The sequence below is a fragment of the Manis javanica genome, chromosome 1 (genome assembly GCF_040802235.1).
Source record: "Manis javanica isolate MJ-LG chromosome 1, MJ_LKY, whole genome shotgun sequence".
Taxonomy (NCBI): Eukaryota; Metazoa; Chordata; class Mammalia; order Pholidota; family Manidae; genus Manis; species Manis javanica.
In genome coordinates this window covers 197,383,057-197,395,803 of record NC_133156.1, presented here as the reverse complement: position 1 = coordinate 197,395,803, position 12,747 = coordinate 197,383,057, and the positions used below count along the sequence as shown (strand labels likewise).

Genomic DNA, 12,747 nt, shown 5'->3' with positions numbered 1-12,747 from the left:
ATTCTTAAAAATGTTCCATGTGCACTTGAGAAGAATGTGTATACTGCTGCTTTTGGATGGAGAGTTCTGCAGATGTCACTTAGGTCCATCTGTTCTAATGTGTTGTTCAATGTCTCTGTCTCCTTACTTATTTTCTGTCTGGTTGATCTGTCCTTTAGAGTGAGTAAGTGGAGTGTTGAAGTCTCCTGGAATGAATGCATTGCATTCTATTTCCCACTTTAATTCTGTCAATTTTTATTTCACATATGTAGGTGCTCTTGTGTTGTGTGCATAGATATTTATATTGGTTATATCCTCTTGTTGGACAGACCCCTTTTTCATTATGTAATGTCCATCTTTGTCTCTTGTGACTTTCTTTGTTTTAAAGTCTATTTGGTCTGATACAAGTGCTGCAACACCTGCTTTTTTCTCCCTATTAGTTGGATGAAATGTCTTTTTCCATCCTTTCACTTTTAGTCTGTGTGTGTCTTGGGTTTGAAGTGAGTCTCTTGTAGGCAGTATATAGTTGTGTCTTGTTTTTTTATCTATTCAGTGACTGTATGTCTTTTGATTGGTGCATTCAGAGCATTTACATTTAGGGTGACTATTGTTAGGTATGTATTGCCATTGCAGGCTTTAGATTTGTGGTTACCAAAAGTTCAAGGGTAACTTCCTTAGTATCTAAGAGTCTAACTTAACTCAGTATATTATTATAAACAGAATCTAAAGGTTCTTTTTTTTTAATACCCTCTTTTTTTTCCTCCTCCATTCTTTATATGTTAGGTATCATATTATGTACTCTTTGTCTATCCCTTTTTATTATATCTGGTGACAGCTCTTTAACCTTAGGAACACTTCCATCTAGGGCAGTCTCTCCATAATACACTGTAGAGATGATTTGGGGGAGCTAAATTTTCTCAGCTTTTGCTTATCTGGAAATTGTTTAATCACTCCTTCAAATTTAAATGATAATCCTGCTGAATAAAGTATTCTTGGTTCAAGGCCCTTCTGCTTCATTGCTTTAAATATATCATGCTACTCCCTTCTGTCCTGTGAGGTTTCTGCTGAGAAGTCTGATGATAGTCTGATGGGTTTCCTTTGTATGTGATCTTATTTCTCTCTCTGGCTGCTTTTAATAGTCTGTCCTTATCCTTTATCTTTGCCATTTACATTATTATATATCTTGGTGTTGTCCTCCTTGAGTCCCTTGTGTTGGGAGATCTGTGTACCTCCATGGACTGAGAGACTATCTACTTCCCCAGATTGGGGAAGTTTTCAGCAATTACTTCCTCAAAGACACTTTCTATCCCTTTTTCTCTCCCTTCTTTTTCTGGCACCCTTATGATATGAATATTGTTCCGTTTGGATTGGTCACACAGTTCTCTCAGTATTCTTTCATTTGTAGAGATCCTTTTTTCTCTTTATGCCTCAGCTTCTTTGTATTCCTCTTCCCTAGTTTCTATTTCATTTATCGTCTCCTCCACTGTGTCTAATCTGCTTTTATTACCCTCCATTGTGCTCTTCAATGATTGGATCTCCATCCCAAATTTGTTCCTGAGTTCTTGAATATTTTTCTGTACCTGCATGAGTATGTTTATGATTTTTATTTTGAAATCTCTTTCAGGAAGATTTATTAATTCAGTCTCACTCAGTCCTTTCTCTGATATTGATATTTTGCTTTGAACCAGGTTCATTTGATGTTTCATATCTGAATGTCGTGCCCTCTAGTGCCCAGAAGCTCTACCCTCTGGAGCTGCTTAGCCCCTGGAGCGATGTTTGGGTCACTGGGGATTGGTGCTGGTGCCCTGTTCCATGAGGTCCACTTTTTCTCCAGGTGTAGACAGTCTGGTACAGCCCTCTTTCCTGTTACTCTTTCAGGACTAGTTGTATTAATTATTAATTATATTTTCATATTATGTGTGGTTTTAGGAAGAGGTCTCTGTCTCACCTCTCATGCTGCCATCTTTAATCCAATCATTACCTTTGTTTTTAATATAATTTATTTGGTTGTAAGTTTATATAATTTAACATGTAACAGTGGCTGGGTTTAGCAAGAAAATTGCTAAGATTTAATAGTTCTTTCTGGTTAGTCAAAGTTGGCTCCTGCATGCTACTGCATGCTTTGATCCCAGGCAGCCAAACCGTATGTTCTTAACCAACCACTTTTTTCTATGTGGTATTAAGGTATTGCTAGAATATAGTTCCATACCAATACAGGGATACTCAGCACGCAAGGAATCATATCACCTTAATTCTCATTAGATGTACTACTACCCATTAAGGTTGTTGAGAAGTTCAATTTGGGGGACCACTGCTCAACTGTAGATTATATATGGCAATGGACTTGGTGGTTTACCCACATTTCAGTTACTTGCATTCATCGTGGAAGTTACTTCCCCCACCTGGAAGGCAGGGCCCTCTCCGTGGTGTCAGATGAGATTGCAGTCAGTCCCAATTGTGGCATTCTACTGCCCAGTGTAGCATTTGGACCAGGACTAGAGCATAGCCATCCCCATCTGTGGTCATGTACCTTCAGGCCACTGTGTTCAAATAAAGCTATCCTTTGCCTTTTCGCCTTTTCTCCCTCACAAGTGAACATCAAGTGAGGTTGGGACTCTCCCTTTTCAACCCAAAAAATAGTCCTCCTTACCCACCCACCTGAGTTCATCCCAATCCCCTTGATACGTGTATGTCTCTAACAAGAAAAAACTTCTCTTGGTGTTTTCTTCAGGGAAGGAAGGGAGAATACTTTCCTGGTGAGACTATTTAAAAAAAAAACACTAATGCATAAAGTAATTACTGAGAGAATCACTGAAGCAGCCTGAGCAAACATGAAATGCGGCTTTAAAAACTAAAGTCAGAATTATGAACATTTTTTAAATGCTGTACTTGGAACAAGTACTCAAATATAATTTTTGCTTTCAGGAATCAAGAATGATTAGTGTTGATAAATGTTTTCTGTTTAGCCTTATAAGCAAGGCTACTTCTTTCAATGACCCTATTAATTCTCCTCTTCTCCCACACCACACATTTGGAAATCTTCTTGATCACATCTGACATCAGAAAGACATGCTTTTGGCCTCCTGACATGTTGCAGAAACAAATCAATTTCTTCTCCCAGCCAGGGTGATGAAGGTCCTTCTCTGCAGTGCTTTCTGTTGCCATGGTAACAGAAGATGGGATTTCCCAATGGGACTAGATTTATATATATACACAGAGAAAAGCAGTTCTTTAAAAGCTTGATCCCTTTTTTGTTGCCATGTGCACAATACAATCAATGCAATAAACTGAGTACCAAGGAAAAATAGAATGATACTAATCCCTTTTATGTGAGTGTAGAATGAGACCTTCATTGTATTGAGACCCTCAGTGAAAGGGAGTCAATTTTAAAAGTTTTAAAATTATGATATTATTTGTATAGTTGTAACTATCATAGTTTGTAAAATTTGCTAAGTGCAAATTTCCTCATAAAAGCAAAGAAAAGATTTGGATTATGGACTCTCAAACAGCAGAGAGACTTAAAATACAAGTAAGGAGTATCAATACTTTTGGTCATGAAGACTCACAACACCATCCTTTGGTAAAGAAAATGATGGGAAGTCCAGAGTGGAACAGATATCTTGTGTAATGGTGGTGCTTTTCACTTCCATAATTGTTTCCCTGGAAGTACACAATAATTAGCCATTTCTGATGACAGCTTATCTGTCTTCATTCTTACCATCATGGCCCCTTAATGGGATAAAGGGACCCAACCTCCTTTAACCTGTTGGTTGGTCTGAAGGCACCACTGTAGGGCAGCTTTGTAGACTCAGGGCACTTCTGTGGAAGGAGCAAAGAGCAGTTTTGAAGCATGAAGCAGGGGGTGGATCTGATTTTATATGAGGGAAATACATACATATTATATACCCCTGTCACTTAAATGCTTATGAACTAACATTCTAAAGCTGTGCAGGGATGTGGGAAAAAGGATATACCTTGATGGTAGCTTCAAACCTGCTTATTAAACAAATGCTTCTTTACCCCATTACTGATACCTTAAATTATGCTCTTGCAAACCTGGTGATTAAAGTTTATTGTGTTTTTTTTTCACCCTCCTTATGAGGTTTAAAAAGTGGTATTGAAGTGTTATGACAAATTTAAAGTAAAAGTAAATGTCACTTGGCTGTGCTCCAGAAGGTGCACGGATACTGTCATTCTGTTAAACAGATGAAAGGAGTGAGGTTTCTGCGGAGCTGAAGGGAAGTAACAACTGGCAAAGTGAATAAAGGTTTTGTTCTCTGTTCTTCCTATTCTTGACATGGACGTGGGTAAATAGGAACATTCTGAGTCATTTTAAGCAATCGTGTTGCATATGAGCCAGAAAAGTGAGGTCAGAGACTCTTGGCTTTTAAGAGGAGAAATAGATAGCATTGTTAATGTATTCAAATGTCAAAGGAGGAACCTGATCATTGGTGTTTCATGGGCTGGGTGAGATGATTTAAAGAACAGGGTAAAGGAACTTCTGAAAAAAAAATAATTTCAATGTGAAATTTTTAATATACATGTTAAATTTATGAACTTTAATATGAATTAATAGAACAAAAATAATCGGGGTAAAAAAACTTCAAATCCATAATAGGATGTTTTTAGTCACACTGCTAATTGAGTAACAAAGACTGATAAATTATTTTGACATTTGATATTATTTTGATAAGTATTTTGAAGGCCTCTTTAAAGATTGTTGAAAGCTATTTCATCCCACTCCATACCCGTTCAAGGAACTGAGAAAAGTCAGAAATCATGACATTATAGTAAGAACACTACTCCCGAAACAGCAACTTTTAAAAATTCTGGGTGCTTCAGAACCCCAGGAATCGACTAAATACCTCAAGCATTTTTAAAAAGAAGCTGTGATCACAGCATTTATGTCTCTTGAAAGTGTCTCTGACCATCTAGGGGAAATGTGCTCATTCTTGTTCATTTTCCAGACCCTGGGAAGACCCTGTTTTCCTGTAGCAGTGGGGAGAGACAATTAAACAACCCTGATTGAGGGCGTCATTCCTCTGTGCTCAGCAAACACTTACACTTTGATGTTTGCTGTAGTGTTCCAGGACCTGTGTACAGTGATGGAAACAGCCCCTGCCCTCATGGACCATATGTCCAGTCAAATGCTCTTCCTCATAAACCTTAGGACTGCAGGTGTGGTGTGAACCCGAGTTTCCCCACTAAAAACTGGGCAGAGTTAAGGCCATCTTCTCCCAGAAGCAGGCTGATGGGCTTCAGACTCTCATGCTACCAAGCTCTGTGAGTTATAAACCCAAGCAAAAAACTTCTGTCAACTTTGTCATCCTCAAGCTTTTCCTTAGCTTCCAATATCCTAAACCTTTTTCTCTCTTTTAACTAACCCTTTCCATCCCCTCTACCCTGTCTTTCCTCACACTCTCTTAGCTAGTCCCCAACTGGCCTCCCTGTCTCCTCTCCTACCACCTCTCACCCACCTGTCTCTCCACTCCACCTCACCACTGCTAGGGTGACCTGCCCAAAATATGGAATGTTCATGTTGTGTCCTGCTAATCATTGTCAGTGGTGCTCTAACTTCCTGTCCTACTACCAGGGCTTTCAAGGCTGCCTGGCCTGCCTGCCTATCTCATTTCCCGCTGTTCTCTTCAAGAGACATTGAACTAGGGACTTTGTCTTGCCACATGAATGCCCTGTGCATCTTGTCTTTCAAATAAATTCATATGCTCTCTAAAGTCCTGGGCAGCTGGTCACAACCTCTTCCATCTTTCTACACAGCTAAAGCCACAAAGTGCACCTGCACCTTGCTGGCCTTCCTGGAACATCCTGCAGGTCCTCCTCCCAGCCCAGCCCAGGCCCAGTCCACACCACTGCATAAACCACTATTATTCAAAAGAGGAGCCTGTTGGAAGGGCTTGGGTAAAGAGACCAGCTGGCATGTCACAGGGTGCTGGCAGTGGGGCTGTGTCATGGAGAGAGCAAAGCCCTTAGACTGTTCTTCAGGGGAAAGGCTCAAGGAACAGGCAGAAATGGTGTCTTGCAATGGGTTCTAGACACCTTGCTGCTGTTTGGAGGAGCAGCTGGCCTCAGGGACGCATGCAGTGGAGCCATGGATTCGGTGTATTCAGGCTGCTGCAGCTTGGCAGATGTCACCCTGGTTCGCAGGGGCCACTGCAGAAATCAGTGGCTGCCCTAGGTCTTTCCTCCTCCAGGAAGGTGACTGACTGGTGACCTGTGTATGTGCAGCTTATTCTCTGGTTCTGGCCTCCAGCAGCCCACCCCTGCACAGCCTTTGGGCTAGCATGGGGTGCCTAGCAGTTGGCCGGGCCCTCGGGTAAAGTGTCCCACACTGTGACTCTGGGATGGGCAGTGAGAAGTGTGGAGGAGGTTTGGGGTTGGTTTCCAGACTGCCAGACTCCTTACAGATGAATCTGGAAAGAGGGGCCTCTGGCATTGGGAGCCCAGGTGTTTCTCATCCCAGGACTCCTGTCCTGCCCTGCCTAGCTCCAGACCCCATGACCTGGGGCTCCTTTTGGGAGGAGCGGTCACGGCAGCAGCGTTTGGGGCCTAATTCCACCATTCTCTCTGAGCTGCCTCTGATCCTCAGCGCCCATCCCCTCCCTGCCGCTCCATCTGGGCCTGCAGTCACTGTCCCCACCACCACACAGCTGAAGCCACAAAGTGCACCCTTTGTGTTCCAGCTGCACTCTCTTTGCCTCAAAAGAAAAACAAAAACGTGAGGAAGCAGCCCGCCTCGATGGGTGAGTGCAAGTGGAGCGGGCCTCCAGCTTCTGCGGCTGTGTCGGGACTGGGAACGCAGAGTGGGCCTTTGGAAACTCCTGGGCCGACCAGCTGCACTCCAGCACCAAGCACAAGGGCCAGACAGGGGCTGTCAGTGGGGCGTGTAGTTGGACGGGCTGCACGAAAGAGGGCGCTAGGCTTGGTGGGAGGCCCGGGAAGGGAGCACGGTGGGAGGAGGGCTGCCGTGACAGCCTAGCCCTGCGGGACCGGGACTACACCGGGAGCTGGGAGAGCAGCAGAAAATGGTTTGTTTCCTGGAAGGCAGGCACACTGTACCCACAAAGACATGCATATGTTGGTTGAATCTGTATGGTGCCAGTTACACAAATGATAATGAAACTTGAATTGACTGCTTACTCTGGGCCAGGTACTATGCTTAAAATACTCTGTATTCATTATATCATCTATTTTTATATATTATCTCCATTTTATTGATAAGGAGCCTGAGGCAAAAGAGATCAATTAGCTTTTTATTGTATAAACAGTAATCTAGTTTTCCAAAAAAGTGTCCTTTTTTTTTTTTTTACTCCCAACACCTACTTTCAGAAAGGCACAACTTCTTTACACAGTTTAGAACATTTATTTCTGGGAATAATAATGATAACATTTCTGCCTCTTGACTGCTTATAGACTTCTTGAAATTCTGCTTTGTATTTGACAGTTTTATTTTGATTGGACTACAGAGGAAACATGCTACACAACCACAAACATACAGATTTGTGATTCTCTTGGTGTCACACTGATTTATGTAAAATACAAATTTTTACTTAAAATACATCCACAGAAATGGCATTTGATTCTGAGACTTCTCCATGCTGTGAAATCCTAATGAGGATGGTAGCCAGAGCTTCTGTAAACCGGTTTAATTAATTCTGAGAAGCACACTTTCTTCTAGCAACAGTATTTTTTTTTCAAATTAAAGTGAAAAGGTAATCTGAAAGTTGAGTAATATTTTCCAAATCAGTAAGTATGACATAAAGCAATTACAGAACCATATAGGTTTTCTAGTCATACAATTAGAATCACAGTAGTGTCTGATTTTCAAGGTAACCAAGTGGGTAAGATCGGATGAAATTATTGTTAAACTGTGCTAGGCCTCTCTTTGCCAAAGTTGAACATTTCTGTTAGACCAATCAGGTAATTATTTTGGGGACAGTTCAGACTCTTGCTCCTGAGATTATTTTATTACATGATAAGAATGAGAAACAAATGTGGGTAAAAGATCAATATTTTCCTAAACTTTGTTCAATAGGAGAATGTGAAAAGAGGCCTTTTTCTTTTTCAGCCTTGCCTTACACCCAGATAAAACTCTCGTTGCAACTGGCCAAGTTGGGAAGGAGCCGTATATATGTATATGGGATTCCTATAATGTCCAGACTGTGTCTATTCTTAAAGATGTTCATACACATGGAGTCGCCTGCCTGGCTTTTGACTCAGATGGACAGGTCTGTATATTTTCCATTTCTTTTTCCTTTAATGACTTCTCATAAGTCACTTAGAATCATAATATGCCTAGCATATAGGTTCAGGAAGTCCATCAACCCTTGATGTCTCCCCTTGGCAGCCTCTGAGAATCCTCACCTGTTAGACAATTTTCCAAACTGTGGTCCTGATACCACCGCTGGGAAGGCCCAGTGCTGGTTCCCCCACTCTCATCATCAGGTTAAAAGTCTCCAGGAAGAAGTCATGGCTCAAGCTGACTGGGTTCATTGTGACTCAGCAACTTCGCTTTGTCTTCCATTGTTAGCTTTATATTGAATAGGGCTGGACCAAACCTTTTTCACAGACCCCAAGCCCCAAGCATCTCCTTGGTTCTCTTGCCTGCAGAAGGTAGCATAACCTCCTAATAATCCATTGAGAAGATTCTCTTTGCCTCTTTACCTTGAGGTCACTTCTGACTCCTCCCTTCCCACTCTCCCCAACTCCAGTAGTCACTGATTCATGTGTAGTCATTAGTTTGTTTTTTTTTTCAGTATCTCTTAAATTTATTCTCTTTCCCATTCTGTCTGCCACCATCCTTTAAGTTCCGAATCCGTGTCATGACTGCCAATTTAACCTCTTAACAGGTCTCCACACTGTCAATTTCTTGCTAATACATTTCACCAACTGAAAAGTGTCAGAGTGTTGTTTAAAAACAACAGCTTGGAGTACCTATTGAATGAAGTCCACACCGTGTGGCTGGGCATTCTAGTCCAACAGACTTCTCTAGCCTTATCTTCACTACCCCCTTGCAGTCAAATGGGACAAGTCAGATTCCTCTACCAGGTCTTGCACTTGCACACCTCAAGACCCTTGCTCATACTGTCCTCTCCCACCCAAGTGCCCTATGCCCCATCTTTGCCCCTTAGAGTGTCTCATTTTTCCAAGACACTTCAAGGGTCTTCATGAAGCCTTCTCAGACCATCAATAAAGTCTCTCCCTTTCCTTTGGACTTCCACTTGGCAGAAAAGATTTGTTAATACATTATGGATGACAATTACATCTCAACTTTAAAACTATTAGAGGAAAGGAATAAAACCATACAGGGGTGATCCCTGGCTTCCACTGCAGCCCCTCCTCAACAAGGCTGTGCTTTCTCCCAGGCCCCTCCATGTTCCCAGGGCACCCTTCCTCTGTCTCCCACCCTCTATATTTCTGCCAGTTAATTCTGTCAGTCCCATTTTTGGCAAATTTCTGAGTTAATTTTGTAAGTCCATGCTGTGGAAAGACTTATTCATAGGGGCTTAAACAAACTGAGAGTTTGTGGGGTGTTCAGTGGATTAGAAGACCTGATCTGGTTTGAGTCACATTTTAAACAATTAACATTTACTTATTTTTTCTGCTATTTTGAGCAAGTTGTGACCATTAACTACTCTTTGCTCTCTAGAACTAGACACATATATAGACCCCTGGCATATATGTTTTTTTGAATTTACTTTGTAATCTCAGTAAGGATAACGCATAGCGTCCACTGCGTATCCATGTCTAAAGAGAAATGGCTAGATAGTGACATTGGTTCAGACTTGTAGTTATTGACTTCCTGACTAAATTGAATGAATGTGTCAGAATGAATATGCAAGTAAATATATGCTTAGATGTTTACTTATATACACATTCTCTGGTTTTGTTTTTCTAGCAAACATTCTTCATCAGTTTTTTTCTATAGCATCACAAGAAAAATATAATGCAGCAGAGGGAAATCCAGCTTTCACTCTCCATGTGTTTTGTTTTAGAATCCTGTTCTCTTTTAGGTTCATTTTGAAGGGGACATGGATTAGAATGGACTTAATGGCACTTAACTGTCAGTTGAGAAAAATAACCTTTCATAGCTTTGATGCCTATTGCTTCAGGTCTGCCTTACTCCATGGACAGAGTTCACTGGAATCGAGTGATATTTAGAAAATGACAAATGGCCCATCACTTCTCAAGCAAAAAAATGCAATGGAAATGCTTTTTAGGTAGCTATGGGGCTTGTCAGTACAAATGAACAGAATAGATTTCTTCTGGATTTTTCTCAATCAAAAAATGTAGGTTTTACTTTAGTGCCCATATTTCTGTTAACAGCTTTTTCTATTAAAAAAAAAGAATAAACTGAATGAAATTTACCGACTTTGAATTTTCTTATATGGATAAAATGAAACCAAATTTTATAATCATTTCCATTGCTGGAACCCTCAATTAAAAATTATGGCAAAGACCCCCTTTCTTAAGGGGCACATTTTTAAAACCTTCAACTATGTATTTTTTATACTAAATATTCCTAACAGAAGCCATCTTTAGTGAAGAATCCTAAATAATTCCTGCATAACAATGCATGTATGCATTTAGCCATATCTCGCTATCATTCTGTAGATACATGTGCATGTACACATGTGCACACACGCACAAATAAATATACTTGGTGACAAACATAAGCTCAGCTATTCATATTTGGGTGATACAATATTTTCAAACTCTTTCACTTACATTATTTCATTGACCCATTAAGCAATCCTGCTAGGTATTGTACATGGGACAAATATTTTGCACTCATATTACAGATGAGATAACTGAGATCTGAGGAGGTTAATTTTCCAAGGTCTTTTTGGCTACTTAGAAAGTCAAAAGAGAAGCCAAATCTACTCACATCTAGTCCAGACCTCTTCTACAGAGTGCTGTTTCCCTAGGAGTGGCATCCTGCTAGAAGTGCTGATTTTGGTGTTCCTAATAGGAGTTTTTGATACTTTTTTGATTTTGTATATACTTAACATGTGTTGGATTTTCTTTTCCCTTCAAGAGCAAGTTCTGATCTAAATCCAAAGGATTTAAACTGGGAGATGAAGTCCCAGATTACTTCTATTAAAATTACATACCCTTCTTTGGTCATTTGAAATGTTTGTGAAATTATGAAAGTAATGTTCATTTATGGGATTTCTTTTTTATGTGCCTGTCAAACCCTTTAATTTTAGCAGTTTGGTGTGGCTCTTAGACTATAGAATCCTAAAGTCTCTTAAATATGACATTAAGATCTTAAATTAAAAAATTAAAAAATTTGAACCTTGCCTTCACATTGTTCCTAGGGTTGCCACTGATTAATCAGAGACTTTGTTTTCTATGTTTAAGAAGGACAAATGAGTTGGAGCTTTTAGGTTTTTGACATTTTGCTTAGTTACCTACTGTGATCTCTTTTGTTTGGGATTTAAGATGGAGTTTGAGAAACATTTTTTTTCATATGCCTGGCCCATAGTGGGTGATCAGTAACCATTTGTTGAAAATAGCCGTGGATAATAGGAAATCTCCCTGGCGTTTCAGATATTAAGTTACTGTTCTTACTCTCAGCGTTTAGCCTCTGTGGGATTGGATGCCAAAAACACAGTCTGCATCTGGGACTGGAGGAGGGGAAAACTTCTGGCTTCAGCCACTGGCCACTCCGACCGGGTAAGAAGGACTTGTTGGGTTAAGCCATGCATATTCATGACTTGGGAAAATATGATATAGCTTCTCAGACCTTCAATATTGTAAATTTGCCACACACAGATTTTTCCTGTGTAATCAACTTAAAAACTTAGTCTTTAAAAATTAACTCATGATTAATAGCTATGTTGGCATGATCTATTCTAGTGATCAGATGCTTTATTTAATTGCTACTACTTTTCATAGGCAAAACAAATTTTTGATACTGGCATTTAGCATATTCATTGAATCAAAATAAAATTGAATTTGAAAAGAAGTGAATATGAAATTATATTTAAAGTTTAGATATATTCGTTTAGAAATGGAAATAGTTGTAAACATTTTGTGAATATTTTCTAAGGGTATATAATTTTAATTTCAGATGAATGTAATGACAACTGTGAGATTCTTTGTTATATTTGAGAATCTTGAATGTAAATTGTAGCCTACTTATCATCATATTGAAGTCAGTGTGATCAGAAATAATTCCATGTAGTCATAGCTGGCAATATAGGATATGAAGTAGGCTTATGTATGAACTAGTCAGTATGTATTTCTCCAGTATCTTGCATAATTAAAATAATTCAACTAATTTATTCTGATTTCCTAATTTAAAAATTCTTAATCATTCCTAGTTGTTTTGTATTTCTGTGCAATATAAGTATCTATGCAGATTAGGCCTGAATTATTAAATTCAAGGTCTCTTGCTTAGTGTGAACTATAAAAAATTTTTAAATGTGAATGATACATTCATCTAGGGAAAATTGTTTTAAGGAGATTCCATAATTATTGCTGCATGTTTGGGCAAATTGTACTTGAGGATTAAGTCTTCGGAAAGTCCAAGAGTGACCAGTAATGGAACTTAAGTGTTGGAAGAGGTCTGGCACCCTGTAGTCCAATGCTTCCCACCCCTGGCTACATGTAAGGGAGGTTCTATGGCATAGTGATGGTTGGGCTGTATCCAGGTATTGGTATTAACTTACTGGCATTTAATTGATATTAACTTAGTACTGAATGAACAGGTTGAAAATATTTGTGATGCTTACATTTTGGATATTA

At 39.8% G+C, this 12,747-nt stretch overlaps 1 protein-coding gene across 11 annotated transcripts in view; it reads left to right on the top strand.

Moving 5' to 3' along the window:
- EML6 (EMAP like 6) overlaps positions 1-12,747 on the top strand; it is a 309,966-nt gene that overhangs the window by 102,668 nt on the left and 194,551 nt on the right. For all 11 annotated transcript variants that reach the window (XR_012121243.1, XR_012121246.1, XR_012121255.1 and 8 more), the window contains exons 3-4: positions 8,063-8,222; positions 11,575-11,673. Coding sequence is in view for 7 of the 11 variants with exons in the window: in XM_073213154.1 (XP_073069255.1) it covers positions 8,063-8,222; positions 11,575-11,673 (259 nt within the window). In the remaining 4 variants the exon portion in view is untranslated. The remainder of the gene's footprint in view (positions 1-8,062; positions 8,223-11,574; positions 11,674-12,747) is intronic.